This window comes from Chlorocebus sabaeus, chromosome 11 (genome assembly GCF_047675955.1).
Source record: "Chlorocebus sabaeus isolate Y175 chromosome 11, mChlSab1.0.hap1, whole genome shotgun sequence".
NCBI lineage: Eukaryota > Metazoa > Chordata > Mammalia > Primates > Cercopithecidae > Chlorocebus > Chlorocebus sabaeus.
In genome coordinates this window covers 110,130,173-110,147,361 of record NC_132914.1, presented here as the reverse complement: position 1 = coordinate 110,147,361, position 17,189 = coordinate 110,130,173, and the positions used below count along the sequence as shown (strand labels likewise).

The following is a 17,189-nucleotide window of genomic DNA, read 5'->3' as shown; positions in this document are numbered from 1 at the left end:
GCTGAGGCAGGAGAATCAGCTTGAACCCGGGAGGCAGAGGTTGCAGTGAGCCGAGATTGCGCCACTGCACTCCAGCCTGGGTGACAGAGTGAGGCTCTGTCTTCAAAAACAAAAACTAAAACTAAAGTAACTTCCTAGAATTACATTGTATTTGCCAAAAGTGTTTTGAAAGCTGTTAATTGCTATACTTATGAAGGCATAATGAAGGCATATTCTAAATTTCTCCTCCTTGCTATGTCAGCTAAAATATGATACATAATTTCATCAAATATAATGTTGCCAAGAACCCAGGGTAGGCAACCCACCAGGGGTTTCCTTCTCTCTTACTTCTTCTCTATTCTTTTTCAAAGCTCCTTTATTTTCTCTTTCCTTTCCTCTGGTTTCCATTGTTTTTGTCCATTGCTGGTGGCCCTAAGCAGATGGATATGATTTCTTACTATTCTTGAAGGTCTGAAAGAGGAGATACACCCTAATCCAGTAAAAACCCTGCAGGATAAATTGGCCCGTGAATGACAGCATTGCTTCTCAGGGACACACTTCCAACTCTAACACCTCTTAGATGAAAGCAACTCAGGGACCTGATATCTTGAACCTTCCTTCTGTATTTTTTTCTGAACAGCATTTTCTCCTGCCTCCTTAGGTTTTATCCCCAGAGACTGTGAGAAGTTCTGTTGGCTAGCACTTTCTCCCTCTCACACAAGGAATGAATCATGACCCCAGCAGAGGAAAATCCAGGTCGCTGAGACAGTGTTCAAGGGAGTCAGATTAAGAAAAGGATGGGGCTAGGGTGAGGGCACCTGGTTTTCTGCAACTGGCTCAGTAGGAACTTCCTCATGGTCTCATCTTCAAAGTTGTAATTGACCTTCCAGAAGATGCAGAGCTGCCGATACTGTGTGACCAGCTCCAGGACTGTCCGGAAACCTTCTGCAGTGTCAAAATCTGGCGCTCCACTCCCCTGCTCCCAGGCATAGACGGTGAGTAGCTCCAAGGCATACTTTGGGGGCAAAGACCCCTTTGGCTTCAGTTTCCTTTCACACTAGGGAAGAGTGGGAACATCAGATGAACTGGTTAGCCTAGGAGCTCAGTGAGAGCCGCACAGGGACCACAGCAGGGCAACTGAGTCATGACGTCATGCTGGTGTGCTCACACTCTGCAGCTTGGATGTCTAAACTGCATAGCCTTACAGGAGTCCACCTGGTAGCTGGTAGGCAGCACACCTGAGTTTCTTTGTTGTGCCTTTGACCATATATGCCTTCCTAGGACAATAATACAGCTACGGTTGACTGGAAACCCACTGCATGCCAACTATGGGCCCAGGCATTCACCCACATCATTCCTAATCTTCGCCACAACCCAGGCAGCATGACCTGCATTTTAGATGAAGACTTTGAGGCTGCGGGAAGTGGAGTGACTCACTCAAGGTCATGTCACAGCCCCGAGTCTTCTGACACGCCATGCCAGCTCTCTGATTTTCCGGGATGAAAACCACAGAGTTTGGTCTTGGTTTCACGTTTCAGGGAGCTGGTCACAGAGAGGAGGCATCTCAGGAAGAGGTGGTATGTGCTTGATGTTTACTGTCACGAGAATATTCAGAAGCTACCTTGTGTGCAAGTGCGGGGAGACTGACCAATATAGAAAATGCAGCCCCGGTTCCACCTACAGCTTCAACCTGCCTTCTGAGAGACAGTGTGTGCACCGGGAAGCAGAAAAGCCCCACTGGCAACGTGTGGGCGTGTAAATCCCAGCTTCCACCTACCCTCTGTGGGCAAGGTCACTTGGATTCCTGCAGAATTCTTTGGCTAGTGCGAGGGCAAAGTAAATCACACGTAGCAGCTTTGGTGGCCAGAAGCCATCAACGCCTGACCCAAAAGAATAGGGTTAGTGATGGGAATGTCATAAAGATATCCAGTGGGAAGATACTCCAAAGTGGCTCAGCCCTCAGCATGGGAGATTGTGGGCAACAGGGCTTAATGTTCATGGCTTACTGGTAAAAATAACAACCCCATGGTCAGAACAAGGACCGTCCTTACCTCTTTGTACCAGTGCTTCACCAGGCGAATTAAATCCTTCAGTTTGGTGGGCCGGGAGCGAATGAAGTCTCGCTGCAGCACCGTGAAACAGGTAGAAAACTCTCCTCCCGGGAAGTCTGAGGATTTATACAGATCAAGGAGCCCTGCATAAACCTCGGGGGTGGGTGTGGAGCCAGAACTCAGCTGACCTGCCATGAGGGAGAGATTGACATCCTGCTTTAATACACACAGTAAATAACAGATTACAAAACATTTTTGACAAATACGATTTAATTCTGGGAAATTGCTTTGAATAGTGTTAGTGTATTTGAAAGACTGATGTCTAAGATATAGGGAACATCTCCAGAATAATGAGCTATGTAAAAAATTATGTGGTCTACATGGGTGCCGGTGGTATTATTAAAGTATCATCTAGACTTACACTAACAGAGCAGCCACCAGCCATTGTGGCCATTTGCACTCACATTCACTAAAGGGAATGAAAATTAAAAATTTAGTTCCTCAGTTGTTGTAGCCACATGTCAAGCTCTCAGTAGTTGTAGAACCCAGACATAGAACATTTTCATGATCACAGAAAGATCTTTGGGACAACACTGATCTGGAGTTTGTGAACTATGGCCCCTGGGGCTAAATCTGGTGCACTGCTTCTTGTTTTTTGTTTGTTTGTTTTTGTTGCTTTTTTGAGACAGTGTTTTGCTCTGTTGCCCAGATTGGAATGCAGTGGCATGATCACAGCTCACTGCAGCCTCGCTCTCCTGGGCTCGAGCAATCCTGCCACCTCAGCCTCCTGGGTATCTGGGACTATAGGCGTGTGCCATGTACCACCATGCCTGGCTAATTTTGTTTGTTTATTTACTTATTTATTTATTTTTGGGACGAAGTCTCACTATGTTGCCCAGGCTGATCTCAAACTCCTGGACCAAGCAGTCTTCCTGTCTTGGCCTCCCAAGGTACTGGGATTACAGGTGTGAGCCTCTATGCCCAGCCCAACTACTTGTTTTGTTTGTGTGTTTGTTTGTTTTCAGACGGAACCTCACTCTGTTACCCAGGCTGGAGTGCGGTGGTGCAATCTCGCACTGCCACCTCCGTCTCCCGGGTTCAAGCAATTCTCCTGCCTTAGTCTCCCCGAGTAGCTGGGATTACAGGCACGCACCACCATGCTTGGAAATAAGAAATGGGACCAAAATTGTATACAAGTGTAAAGTATTACTGCCACGATTAATGCCACTTGCTGGGGCCAGGAACCCATGAGTAGCACATGCTTTCACAGCCCATCATTGAGTCCCGTGGCTCTCCTTCCACCCTCTGTCCACCATCACTTCCAGGATCCAGAATCTTCTTCCTCCAGAAGCTAAGGTCTGGGGAGCCTTACCCAGAGCGTTAAAGGCAGGAAGCACATCAAAGCTGACACTTTCGTTGAGGACTTTGGATTTCAGAGAGAAACTCAGCACCCTGGGAGCCTTCCACATGGGAAGCTCAAAGCTGACCTCAAGCTCCTCCTTCTTCTCCCTCCAAAAGGTTTCCAGCTGTTCCTGGATTTCCTTGATGATTCTGTACCGCTCGTTTTTTTGGGAGGTGTAGCTTTTCAGCGAGTTATGGAACACGACGAGGTCGACATCAGAGCCAGTCTTCAGAGCGGTGCCTTTGGCGGTTGATCCTCCCTAAGGAAGAAAGGAAGGTTGAGATCCAGAATTTCCTAGACTGAGGAGTCCTCTGCCCCCACGGGCTGGCACCAGTTGGGCTAACTGATGCGGTTTCCAAGGCCAAGTTCTGCGTTAGGGTCCAGTGAGGGCTAAGCCCAAAGCAAAGGGTTTTGTTTTACAAACTAGTAGATAATGCAGTTATTAAATCATACAGTTCCAAAGGCAATTATTCTCCTGCCTTTCATACACAAACAACTGATGGGCTAGTTACAAGTTACCTGCTTCTCAGGTCAATTTCCTAAAGATTTTGCCTAAAGACATATTTAGCTTTATTTGGATTCCTGTAACCAAACAAATCGAGTGGAATGAAACCATTATGGTGAAAGTGCTCATCTGTTCTTTGATGCGTGTTTTCTCCTGCAGGTCTGGGGAGCACCGGGTTGGTAAACTTTCTGCAAAGGGCCAGATAGCAGGCATTTTAGGCTTTGTGGGCTATTTATGTCTCTGCCATTAAGGCTTCTCCCTTCCCTTCCTGCTCCTTCTCCATTTAGTTTCTGTAGAGAAAAATGTTTTATTTTATCCATGGGTGTTAAATGCCTGATTATATGGGTTAAGGAGATGAGGAAAGGTTGTGTTCTATTTCCTGTACGCAGATCCCCAATTCATCCCTGTTCCAGTCCCCTTCATTCATGCAGCCCACCTTTGTCTTTAAGAGTTGGGCTTCAGCAGCTCCTCTCAGACTGCAGCCCCCTCCTCATAATCTCTAGGTGTCACCTGCCTCTGGCCTTAGCAGAGAAACCTTCAACCAACTCCGGGAAGATGGAAAGCAATGTCTTATCTGCTGATGGCTCTCTTTTCTTCTTTAATGTGTCATACACCTTTCCTTTTTCACTGACTATATCATGTGAATGGGGTCTCAGGAAGGAGAGGAGAAAGCACATGCTTTGACAATTCTAACCCTGATCAGAAACTCAGTCCTGTTTTCACTCCAGTGACCTTCAATGAGACAGTTCACTCATTGCCCTGGGGCTATTGGTGCCAATTCCAAGGCCCCTCTCTCTAGATGTACAGATTTGTTCTGGCATCACCACAGATGTTTACGCAGACATAATAACATTTTCCTCTCTCCCTTCTTGTGACCACGGGAACAAGTTTATCTGGTCTTGTGACCAGTAAACAGAGAGAAACATGTCAGCCCCATGACCTTTGAGCCACAGACAAGGATGACCAAAGCCTCTGAATCTCTAGCTCAGCTGATGGGGCAAGTTGGACTCCAGTCACTCAAAGGAGGAGATTCTAAGCTCGTTAGAATCTGCAGTGGGTTCAATGGTGGACCTGTAAAAATACATCCTCTGGGGGCCTGTGGATGTGCCCTTATCTGGAAAAAGGGTCTTTGCAGATATAACTGAGTTAAGGATCTGGAGATGAGATCATTCTGGATCAGGCTGCGTCCTAAATCCAATGACAAGTGTTCTTAGAAAAGAAGAGAAGGAGGTGGACACAGAAGAAAAGGTGTGATGACAGAGACAGAGACGGGAGTGATGTGTCTCCACGCCCAAGAGCCCCAAGGATGGCCAGCAGCTCCAAGAAAAACAATACAGAATCCAAGTTGTGTTGTTAACGACCTAGGCAGTCTATCCACAGCCCCCACTGAAAACTAGTGTCCTAGTTCCCTTAACTCCCGCTTCCCTTCCTCGTTTCTGAAGGTATATGGATCCTGGAGAGCTACAATGCACACTTAGCTCCCTTCCAGGAATGCCCAATGTTACATCATTCCAACAAGACATGAGAAAGGCCAGTGCTCACCTGGACAATCTGGATCTTGGCAGTTGATTGTCGGAAGCAATTTTCTTTAAGGAATGTACAGATCATGTCAACAGCACTATCGATCTGCTCTAGGAAGAATTTGTTGGGCTGAAGAAACTCTTTGATGAACTTATCCAGAAGATGACCTGGGGTCGTGAAGAGTGGTGCTGGCTGGGGAAGGAAGGAAGACCCCAAGTGTGAGTGGCCCCTGTAAGTCCATCCGAGGCTTCCTTTCCTGCCTATACTGGGCCCCCTACCCTTTCTCTCCCAACTGCCCTCCAGCTCGCGGCCTGGCATCTTTTCCATCTTTTGTCCTTGCATGAATACATCCCAAGAAGACACCTGAGAGTTTGGGGTGGGACGCAAACCCCCCCCAGAAACAAAAACAGTCCTAGTTGCCCCTCCTTCCCCCAGGAGAGATCTGGATCCTTGTCCAGACAGATCTGTCGTGTTCCTAACTCCAAACTCCTTTTTCCTTGCTCAGTTTGAGCATCACCTCCTAAAGACCTGTGGCTTTTTGCTTTAACTACACCTCTGGTCCTTCCCTGTTTTCCCATTTGCTGTAGGTATTGGAGATTGCTGATGACCACATCCATTCCTTTCTTAAGGTTGTATCAGCCTGTGTTAAACACGCCATGTGCGGGTGTGTTGGTTTCCAAGGGCTGCCATAACAAGTGACCACAACTAGATGTCTTAAAACAACAGAAGTTTCTTCTCTTCCAGTTCTGGAGGCCAACAGTTCAAAGTCCAGGTTTTGGCACAGCTGTGCTCCCTCTGAAGCACACATGGTTAAGGCTCTAGAGATGAGAGGATTATTCTGCATTACCTGGATTGGCCTGATGTCATCACAAGGGTCTTTTCCCTCTTAATTTTAATTTTTAATTGAATTAATTAATACATTTTTTCTCCACTTTTACTTTAGGTTCTAGGAGATACATGCGTGGGTTTTTACATGGGTAAATTGCCTTTTGCTGAGGCTTGGTGTATGAGTGATCCCATCACCTAGGTAGTGAGCATAGAACCCAATAGGTAGCCTTCCAACCCATGATTCTAACCCATGTTTTTTCAGAAACAGTGTCTCGCTCTGTCACCCAAACTGGAGGGCAAGGGTGCCATTATAGCTCACTGCAGTCTCCAATTCCTGGGCTCAAGGGATTCTCCAGCCTTAGTCTCCTGAGTAGCTGGGACCACAGGTTTGTGCCACCACGCCTAGCTATTTTTTTATTTTTTATTTTTTTAGAGATGGGAGTCTCACTAGGTTCCCCAGGCTGGTCTCAAACTTCCGGTCTCAAGCAATCCTCCCACCTCAGCCTCCCAAAGTGCTGTGATTACAGGCATGAGCCACTGTGCTTGTAACGACAAGAGTACTTATAAGACGGAGGCAGGAGGGTTAGGGTTGGAGGAGGTGATGTGATGTTGGAAGTAGAGAAAGGGGTTGGAAAATGCTATGCTGTTGGCTTTAAAGAAGGAGTAAGGGGCCATAGGCCAAGAAATTTGGACAGCCTCAAGGAGCTTGAAAAGGTGAGGAAACATATATATTGTTTTTTTTTTTTTGGTTGGTGCAAAAGTAATTTTGAGACAGGGTCTTGCTCTGTCACCCAGGCTGAATGCAGTGGCACAATCATGGCTCACTGCAACCTTGATCTCCCTTGCTCAAGTGATCCTCCTACCTCAGCCTCCCAACTAGCTGGAACTACAGGTGTACACCACTGCACCTGGCTAATTTATTTATTTATTTTTGTAGAGACAGGGTATTGTTATGTTGCTCAGGCTGGTCTCAAACTCCTGTTCTCAAGCGATCCTCCCCTCTCAGCCTCCCAAAGTGTTGGGATTACAGGTGTGAGCCACTGTGCCTGGCTCAAATTCATGTGTTTTAAGCCACTAAGTTTAGGGCATTTTTAAAAAACAGTAGTAAGAGGCAACTAATTCAGTGTTCTATACAAATGTTGTACTTTTGCTGGCAACACAGACAAGATGGGCTAGCTCACCTGGAGGTGGGGAAGGGCATTCAGCCTGAAAGGTGAAGGTCAACCTTGGTTGTTCTTAGATGTTGTAAGTTGGCCTCATAGTTGCTGAGGATGGTGCCTATTGAAGGTAAATTCATTGCCAACACTGCTCTTTCCACAGGACAGAATATTTGTGGTGTGTGAGTGCATATGTGTGTGTGGTGTGAGTGCATGTGTGTGCATGCGTATGAGTGCATGCGTGTGCATGTATGTGCATGTGTGTGAGTGCATGTGTGTGTATGCATGTACATGTGTGCATGTGTATGTGTACATGAGCCCTCCAATGTTTGGACCTCCTTATGCAGTGGTTCCTGGGTCTAATTGTCTTCAAAAACTGTAGAGACAGGGATGGTCTCACAGTTCTCAAAATAGAAGTTGATGGGATAGCAGAATAAAAACAGCCACAGTGAATATCAAAAGATGGTTTAGGAGATGTTTGGAACTAAATGTCACATGTGCTTCTGGGTTGGAAAAGAATGTCCTATGAAGAACATTCTTGGCATGATTGTCAAAATCATCCCAATGGCTGTATTGGGACAATAACACATAACTCCTAATCTCCTGAATTTCATCATGGCATAGAGGTTATTGAAGAGAATATTCTTGTTCTCAGAGATCCCTGTGAAAGTATTTAAGAGTAAAGAGATGTCTGGCAGACTACTCTCAACGGGCTCAGTATAAACAATAACTATAACGATGGGCAAGGCGAGGTGGCTCACGCTTGTAATCCCATAACTTTGGGAGGCCAGGGTGGGAGGATCACTTGAGCCCAGGAGTTTGAGACCAGCCTGGCCAATGTAGCGAGATGTAGCCCCATCTCTTAAAAAAAAAAAAGATTAAAAACAACAAAAAACAACAACAACAATAATAACGTGTGCACACACAAACTGTAACATAGCAAATGTTGCACATGGGTGCATCTATGTGAGGGGCTCACAGGAGTTTACTGAACCATTTTTCTAACTTTTTAAATGTTTCAAAGCTTCAGAATAAGTTGTCAGGTTGGGGGGATAACTTTTTGAAAAAATCTGTCTGAAAAACCCAGGAAAATTGGGGTCAGGGAGCAAAGACCAGGGGTCTGGTGAAAGTAGGGGTTAGGGTGGGCACAGGGGTGACTGCTCAGAGTGTCCTGATCCTTCTGGGTCCAGTTAGGGAAGTTCCCCATTCATAGACTCCCCACCCTCTGTGAAGTTTGCTAAACTAATTTACATCTTCATTGACATGCCAGATTGTTGCTCAGTTAGCCTTCACATTTCTGTGCAAATGGGATGTAGATTCCGCCTCCCATAACTTGGATATAAATAAATCTGTCTGTGAAGTGTGGAATTTGGTTGGCCCCACTGGCCTCAATTAATACAGTTGTCCCCAGTGTGGTTCCCAGAAAAGCCGAGAGGGCTCAGTGGTCTAATCTGGGAAGGTTCTTCTTGATGGCTTTTCTCTAATAAGCACTGAGCATGCAGGGGAGTTTGTGTTGATAGATTTACTTCTCCTTTTGGGGATGGGAGGGGGAAGGCCAGTGCACCTGTTTCACTGCTGGTGCCTTAATTGGTTCTCTTGTTTCGGCCCCACTTCCAGCTCTTGCCCCCGGCACCTGCCTGAATGGGGCTCAGAACCTGTCCTGGCATCCACAGGCCTGACTGCCACCCCCTTCTCTGAGCAATGCTCTGTTTCATGTCTCCACCTGCTCACCAGCTTTCTCTCTTGCAAAAATTAATTGAGATCTCGCATCTGTGAGTATCCCCCTTTCTCTTTGTTCCATTTTGCGCTTCATAGTCATTGCCTTGATGGCGTGTGATGGGTTGAACTGTATCCCCCTAAAAGATGCTGGGGTTCCAACCTATAGTATCAATGAATGTGCATTACCTGGAAATAGTGTCTTTTCAAATGGGATCTCATGAAGATTAGGTCATTATGGTGGGCCCTAATTCAGTATGACTGTTGTTCTTAGAAGAAGAGAATACGATAAGACAGACATGCACAGAGGGAAGATGATAAGAAGACACGTAGGGAGAAGGCCACATGACCACAGGGGCAGTGGCTGGAGTGATGCAGCCACAAGCCAAGGACTGCTGGCAACCACTAGAAGCTGCAGGAAGCCTAGAAGAATTCTTCCCTAGGGCCTGCAGAGAGCATGGCTCTGCCAACACCCTGATTTTGAACTTGTAATAGCCAGAATGGTGAGAGAATAAATTTCTGTGCTTTAAGCCATCTGTTTTGTGGAACTTTGTAACAGCAGCACAGGAAACTAATACAGAGTACTTTCAGATAAGACTTAGCCTAGGTGTCAGGAAGACCTTCCTGCAGCATGAAACACCCTGCATTTGGAAAACCCTCTTACCAGAACATTCCAAGATGGTGCAGGTAACTCATTATCCAGGTTGGGAGAAGTCAACCAGGTTTGAGCTTCTTTTTTCAGCCATTGCCAGCACCTTTTATCTCCACTCACATTATTGGTTGGGTCGGTTGGATCCAAGATTACTGGCCTGTGTATTCCATTAGATTAAAAAAAATGTCAGTTGAGCTGCTTGTGGGAGGCAAAATCTGTTTTGGGGAAAGACGCCTGGAGTGGGAATCTGGCAACTTGAATTTGGATTCCTGCGGCTCCTCCAAGCTGCTGAGGAATTTTGTCTACAACATCAAGCCCCTTTGGCCCTATGTTTGCTGCTTTACAGAGACATTCTATTAATAAAATAACAAAGTCGTCTCCTCTTCCTGTCCCCCCGCTGCCCTTTCTCTCTTAGCTCCTGCCTTCTATAAGAGGAAGTGTCTCTCCAGTGTTTGTTTAGGGGACAAAATGTGACTACGGCTTGGAACTTGAAAAGCACTGACTGGACTTCCCCTCTTTCAGACAGACCCCTCTGCCTTCCCACCCATGGTGGCTGCCATTCTTCTGGTCCAGCACTGGCTTGATAGGGCAAGGCTGAGATCTCATTTCAAAGAGGTATGCCTGGCATGTGGATGATGAGGTACAGGGATAGGGCATGAGAAGCTCGGCACCTCGCTGATTGGAGCTGGGGCAGCAGGATGTTCCTGATGGTCTCATCTTCAAAGTTGTAGTTGACCGTCCAATAGACACACAGCTGCTCATGGCATTTGATCAACTCCAGAATGGTTCTGACGCCTTCAGCAATGTCAAAGTTGTCTTTTCTGCACCCCTGTTCCCAGGCATACACTGTAAGCAACTCCAGGGCATACGGAGACAGCAAGGGTAAATCCTTCATTTTTTTCTGACACTGTGGGAGAAGAAAAGGGTAGCAGCTCATTTGGGGATCCAGTTCTTACCATGTCAGGGATCTGAAATCAAGAAACCAGAGGTCTACAGGAAGTCATTCTCCTTTGCCAGAATACCTACAATTCAGCAGATTGACAATACCAAGTCTTGACAAAGATGTGGAACAACTGGGATGGAGCAGGGACCTCTCTTAGGGGCCTGCAGGCCACCCACTGCCCCCATCCCACAAGCATAAAAATAAAGGACAATCTGGAGTTCTTTCGAGGGAAATTCCAGGCACCCTACTAGCCTTTAAAAGTCAATGAGCAACTTGATAAGCAAAAATATAGTAGTTTAGGGTCTACAGGAGCAGTGAAAAAAAAAAAAAAAAACCAATAAAATAAAAACAAAAAAGGAAGGTAATAGTCACTTAAAACAGTAGCCAAGGAAGCTAGAGTCAGAATATGTTTTGTTCTCTATAGAAACTAAAGATAACATCTTAAAGTATGTCCCTGTCCCTGAGTTGATTTTCAGAAACTCAGGCCCCCACCAAGCAAATCGACTGGCAGGTAGACCTCAGATAAGGGGAAACTGAGGATTGAACCCTGACCTCATTCTTTATTCTAAATTTCTTCCTGAGGGTCTTGGAGGAGGTCACACCTACGAGCCAGAGCTGACGTTCCTTTCTGCTGATCTGAAATTTTTAGATAAAGCTTCGCCCATTTCACCCATCACAAATCGGAAAGTCTTTGAATCCTGTGACCTGAGCCGTCCATCCATCTTCTCCCTTTTGCTTGGAGACATCCCACCTTTTTAGGTCAAACCAATCTACAGTCTCCATGTGTTGATTTATGGCTTTGCCTGTAACCTCTGTCCCCTCACCTTTAAAACACTTACCTGTAAGCCATCGGAGAGTTTGGCTCTTAAACATGAGCTGCCCGATTCTCCCTGCGTGGCTCCCTGCAATAAATGCCTCACTCTCTCACTGCAATCCCAAAGTCTGTGTTTGGTTTTGCTGTGCTGGGTGGGCAGATCCCCAGTTGGGTTTGATAATATTCCTGAAACTTACATCTTGCTGATGGGAGTATAATTTGGTAAGATTTTGGAAATGATTTGGCAAGATTTGCTATGGTTAAACAAAAAAAACAAGTAAACCACATATATATTTTATATATTTACACACATATATGTATACAACATTCATATATGTGTACTGGATAGCCCAGAAATTCTGCTGCTACATATTTTCCCAAGAGAAAGGAATGCTTACATTCACAAAAAGACATGTAGGAAAATATCCATAGTAACCTAATTCATAATTGCCCAATTTGAAAATGACCCAATCATCTATTTGAAAATTGCCCCAATTTGAAAATGACCCAAAGCAGCAGAATGGATAAATGTGTGTTACATTCATACAATGGGATATGGAAAAACGTGAAAAAAAGTGCTACTATGGCTGGGGCCGTGGCTCATGTCTGTAATCCCAGCACTTTGGGAGCCCGAGGTGGGTAGATAGCTTGAGCCCAGGAGTTCAAGACCAGCCTGGGCAACAAGGCAAAACCTCATCTCTACAAAAAACAGTAAAATTAGCCAGATGTGGTGGCACACTCCTGTAGTTCCAGCTACGTGGGAGGCTGAGATGGGAGGATTGCTTGAGCCCAGGAGACAGAGGTTGCAGTGAGCCAATATCACACCACTGCACTCCCGCCTGGGTAACAGAGCAAGATCCTGCAACCACATGAATGAGTCTCTCAGACGTACTGTTGAGCAAAAGAAGGCAGACATAAAGTATGTACTGTATGATCCCACTTATATTGTTTAAAATCAAGCAAAACTAATCTGTGGTGGTGACAGATGTTAGAATAGGGGTTTGTTTGGGAGGATTACTGGGGAGACAGTTGGCTTGAGGCACCTTCTGTGGTGCAGGAAATGTTCCCTATGTTGATTTGGGTGTTGCTGGTAAGATTGCAAAACATGCATTGAGTTGTACACCTAAGATTGTTGTACTTTACTGGATGTCAGTTATCTCGATAAAAAGGAAATGAATGATAACCATATATAGACAGCTGGAAAATTACCTGTTGATGCCAGTGCTTTATCAAGAGGATCAAATCCTTTAGTTTTCTGGGACGGTTGTCAAAAAACTTCTGCTGGAGTTCGGTGAAGCAGACTGCAAACTCACCAGGACTGGCACTTGTCTTATCCAAGGATCTTTTGAGCTCTCGATAAATCCAGGGGCTGGGGTTATCATTTAAGCCTGATGTGAAAGAGAAATTGGAACTTTGGTATTTATGTAACCTGATCTCAGAAAGCCAGGGTTGCTCTACAATGAAAGTCAGTTATAGTTTAACAGCACACGATCCTTGTTTAATCAGTCAGAGGACTGGTACCTTTACATAAAACATAATAGGAAAGGGCAACTTGGCCCATTAGATAATAAAGTGTAGTCTAAAATGACTATAATGAAAACGGTATGGTGTTAACCCAAGACAAGATCAGCAGAACCTAATGGAGGGATAAGAGATGGAATTATAAATGAGAAAGGGAATTCTCCAAATTAGTAGGGAACAAGTGGGTTCTTTAAAAAATTGTTGGTGTTGGCATAATTAGTATACCTCTGGAAGAAAGGAAAGTTTATATTTTACATGCAATATATTCTGTCATTGAGTCCATCCAGTGAATATTTTACTTCAGAGTGTCAGGGTACAGGGACTTCGAGAAGGCAGGCAAGGTGGCAGCAGGGCCTTGGAGATCTGGGGACAGAGGCTGGTTTAATCAATGGGTTTTCATTCTTGCTACCTGAACTCCACTGTTTATAAACACATTTATTTAGCCAGGCATGGTGGCTCATGCCTGTAATCCCAGCACTTTGGGAGGCTGAGGCAGGTGGATCACCAGGAGTTCGAGACCAGCCTGGCCAACATAATGAAATCCTAAAATACAAAAATACAAAAATTAGCTGGGCGTGGTGGCACATGCCTGTAATCCCAGCTACTCAGGAGGCTGAGGCATGTGAATTCCTTGAACCTGAGAGGTGGATGTTGCACTGGGCTATAATTGTGCCACTGCACTGTAGCCTGGGTGACAGAGTGAGACTCTGTCTCAAAATAAAATTAAAAATAAAACAAACACATTTATTGATTGATTACTGATACTGAAACACCAGGGGTTCAGTCTAGGTCCTGCTGCCCACCACACTGAGAGCCAATGACTGAAACAACAAGTGTTGCCAAGAAGAAGGCTTTAATCAGGTGCTGCAGCTGAGGAGATGGGAGATCAGTCTCAAATCCTTCTCCCTGACAGACTAAAGTTAGGGTTCTATGCAGCAGGGAAGAAATGTACCTATGTGTAGGAAAACGGGAATTAGGGAGGGGTGAGGAGGTAATCATGAGGAATAAGGGATTTGACATCCCATTGTCTGGATGCAGTGACTGGTGAGTTTCAGTTCTTGGATACTTTTTGAGAGGTCTGAGGTTCCTTTTCTGAGGAAGGAACTTAGATAAAACAAATGTAAGTTTCAAGCTTTAAGATCAGAAGGGTCAATTTCTATGTTCATTAAAAAGCAAAACAAAACAGCCCCCCACCAAAAAAACCAACCAAACAGAAACAAAAACAAACAAAAAAGTGGTCTATGAAACTACTGGGTTTGTTTCATCATTATTCTTGCTTTTAGAGACAGAGTCTTCTCTGTCACTCAGGCTGGACTGCAATGGCACAATCATAGCTCACTGTACCCTCAAATATATTTCAAGGCTCAAGTGATCCTCCTGCCTCAGCCTTCTGAGTACCTGGGACCACAGGCGTGTGCCACCATGTTTGGCTTTTTTTTTTTTTTTTTTGAGGCAGCATCTTACTATGCTGCCCAGGCTGGTCTTGAACTCCTGTCCTCAAGTGATCCTCCCATTTCGGCCTTCCAAAGTGTTGGAATTGCAGATGTGAGCCAGCACCCTGGCCCATAAACACATTTAGATAAGCAACCAGGAGAAAGCAGCTAGCTTGTTCCTTTCATACACCCCAATGGATATTTACTGACTCCCTAGGCCTGGTTCTGGGCACTTGGCATGCAGGGAGGTTGACAGAAAGAACACCTTATCTTCCTCCATAATGATAATAAATAGCCAACATTTATGGTGTGTTTACTCTAAGCCTTTTATGTACAGTGAAACATACAAGCCTCACAAAACTCTGGGAAGTGCAATTGCAATTACTAATTTACAGATGAGGATAATGGAAATACCAGCAAGTCTAGTAAATAGGTACTTCTTGCTTTGGGTCAAAGGCCCTAGGGGGAGAGTTGTGGTGGTACGCAATAGTGGAAAGAGATGCAGAATTGGAGACAGCCAGCCTGGACCTGGTGTAAAAATAGGCCAGATTAGTTAGGCTAACATTTAGTTAAAAAAAAAAGAAAAAGAAGAAAAAAAGAAAAACAAGTTACCAATTCCCCTGTAGGTTGCTTTTCTCAGAAAGTGACTCTGTTTCCTTGCAGAAAAGGGAGTGTACAATAATTTGGAATGTGCAGCTCTACTACCATCTAGTGGCGGCTTCTGGGTAGCACATGTGGGGAAGACTATTTCTCACTCACACCATCCTTGCATGATGGGATGAGCCCAGTAGAGGGCGCTCTGGCCAGGTCTTCCAGTATGGCACTTGGAACAAGAGGAGAGGACTTTCCTATGAGACTTATGAGTGCACCTGTCTCCCGCTTTGACTCCAGCCCCTGTTTGAAGCAGGCTCCCACCCCCAACCCTGAGCATCCTAATGGTCCTGGAAGCTAGTTTCTAGTCTGACTGTACAGCTGGCAGGCATACGTGAGTAGTAGGACCAGGATAAGAACTCAGAACTGCTAACCTCCCAAACTGGTACATGTTTCCCCAAGCTAGGCCACCTTTCTGTGAATGTGAGTTATCAGGATGTCTGTATGTCTCCTCCTTATCAGTGATGGCTGGGCTAATCGTTCTTCATGGTTCCTGGTAACCCAGAAATTCCTTAAAACTATATGTGATGGAAGGTACTCTGGCGATGGGCTTAGAAGACCTGGGCTTTTCTGTTTCCCCACTTGTTTAATGATGGCTTAAGTTTCAGCATGGGAATTTTCCCTTCCCCTCCTCTCTCCTCCCCTCCCCTCCCCTTTTCTTTTCTTTCTTTTTTTTTTCTTTTGACAGGATCTTGCTCTGTTGCCCAGGCTGGAGTATAGTGGTGAGATAAAAGCTCACTGCAACCTTGAACTCCCATGCTCAAGTGATCCTCCTGCCTCAGTCTCCCCAGTAGCTAGGAATACAGGTGCATGCCACCGCATCTAATTTTTAATTCTTTGATAGAGATGGGATTTCACTATGTTGCCCAGGCTGATCTTAAACTCCTGGCCTCAAGCAATCCTCTTGCCTCAGCCTCCCAAAGCACTGGGATTCTAGGCATGAGCCACCATGCCCAGCCTGGAACTGTTTAAGTTTGTGATTATATGTGCACCTGTACTTGAGACTATGCTTTGTGCTTGAGACTATCCATCTATCTACCTCATCTATAAATATATACATATATTTAATATCTATCCATCCACCCATCTACATTCATTTGTCTATCCATTTACCTTCCATCCATTTATCCATCATGATCCATCCATCCATCCAACAACTATTGATAATGGTGAACATTGTACTAGAGATCATAGAAGAACAAGATACTCATGATACCTGTCCTCATGGAGCTTATAGTCTAGGAGAGGAGAAAGCTAAATAAATTATTTCCATGTAAGTTGTGAAAGGAAAGTAAATCTTGGGGCCCCAAAATCACACAGTTAAAGGGAAAAGTCAAGCTGGGAACTTCTCAGGATAAACCTGCCTCCCATTCTATTCAAAGTCATCCCTCTGCTCACTGAGATAAATTCATATTTGATTGCCTCCTTTGGAAGAGGTTAATCAGAAACTCAAAGGAATGCAACCATTGGTCTCTTACCTACGTGTGGTCGGGAAGCCCTCTCCCCACTTTGAGTTGTCCCACTTTGCTTTGAGTTGTCCTGCCTTTCTGGAGTGAAACATTGTTCATCTTACATATGTTGATTGATGTCTCATGTTTTCCTAAAATGTACAAAACCAAACTGTGCTCTGACCGCCTTGGGCACGTGTCGTCAGGACCTCCTGAGGCTGTGTTACCGGTGCCCATCCTCAACCTTGGCAAAATAAACTTTCTAAACTAACTGAGACCTATCTCAGATATTTGGGGTTTGCAAGGTGATAAATCTCATGATTTAGAAAGCACAAATTGCTATTGGAGCATGTGGAAAGTGGATCTAACCCAGACGTAGAGAGCCAGAGGACTTAAAGGATGAATTGGAGGTATCAAAAAATAAAAGGCTGGGGGAAGTATGTTTCAGGCAAAGGAACAGTATGGGTCAAAGTCTCAAGCTGAGCTAGCATCATGTGGGTTTGAGGAGCTCAGGGAAGGCCAGAGTGGCTGCAGCATAAAGAGTTAGTTGGTAGTGAGTGGTATAGCT

The 17,189-nt window shown here is 45.2% G+C and overlaps 1 protein-coding gene across 1 annotated transcript in view; it reads right to left on the bottom strand.

The window, feature by feature from the left end:
• OAS2 (2'-5'-oligoadenylate synthetase 2) overlaps positions 1-17,189 on the bottom strand; it is a 33,059-nt gene that overhangs the window by 2,948 nt on the left and 12,922 nt on the right. The window contains exons 3-9 of the mRNA XM_008004796.3: positions 12,778-12,956; positions 10,483-10,718; positions 9,824-9,968; positions 5,480-5,650; positions 3,403-3,691; positions 2,031-2,218; positions 798-1,036 (exon numbers count right to left, since the gene is read on the bottom strand). Coding sequence (XP_008002987.3) covers positions 798-1,036; positions 2,031-2,218; positions 3,403-3,691; positions 5,480-5,650; positions 9,824-9,968; positions 10,483-10,718; positions 12,778-12,956 — 1,447 coding nt within the window. The remainder of the gene's footprint in view (positions 1-797; positions 1,037-2,030; positions 2,219-3,402; positions 3,692-5,479; positions 5,651-9,823; positions 9,969-10,482; positions 10,719-12,777; positions 12,957-17,189) is intronic.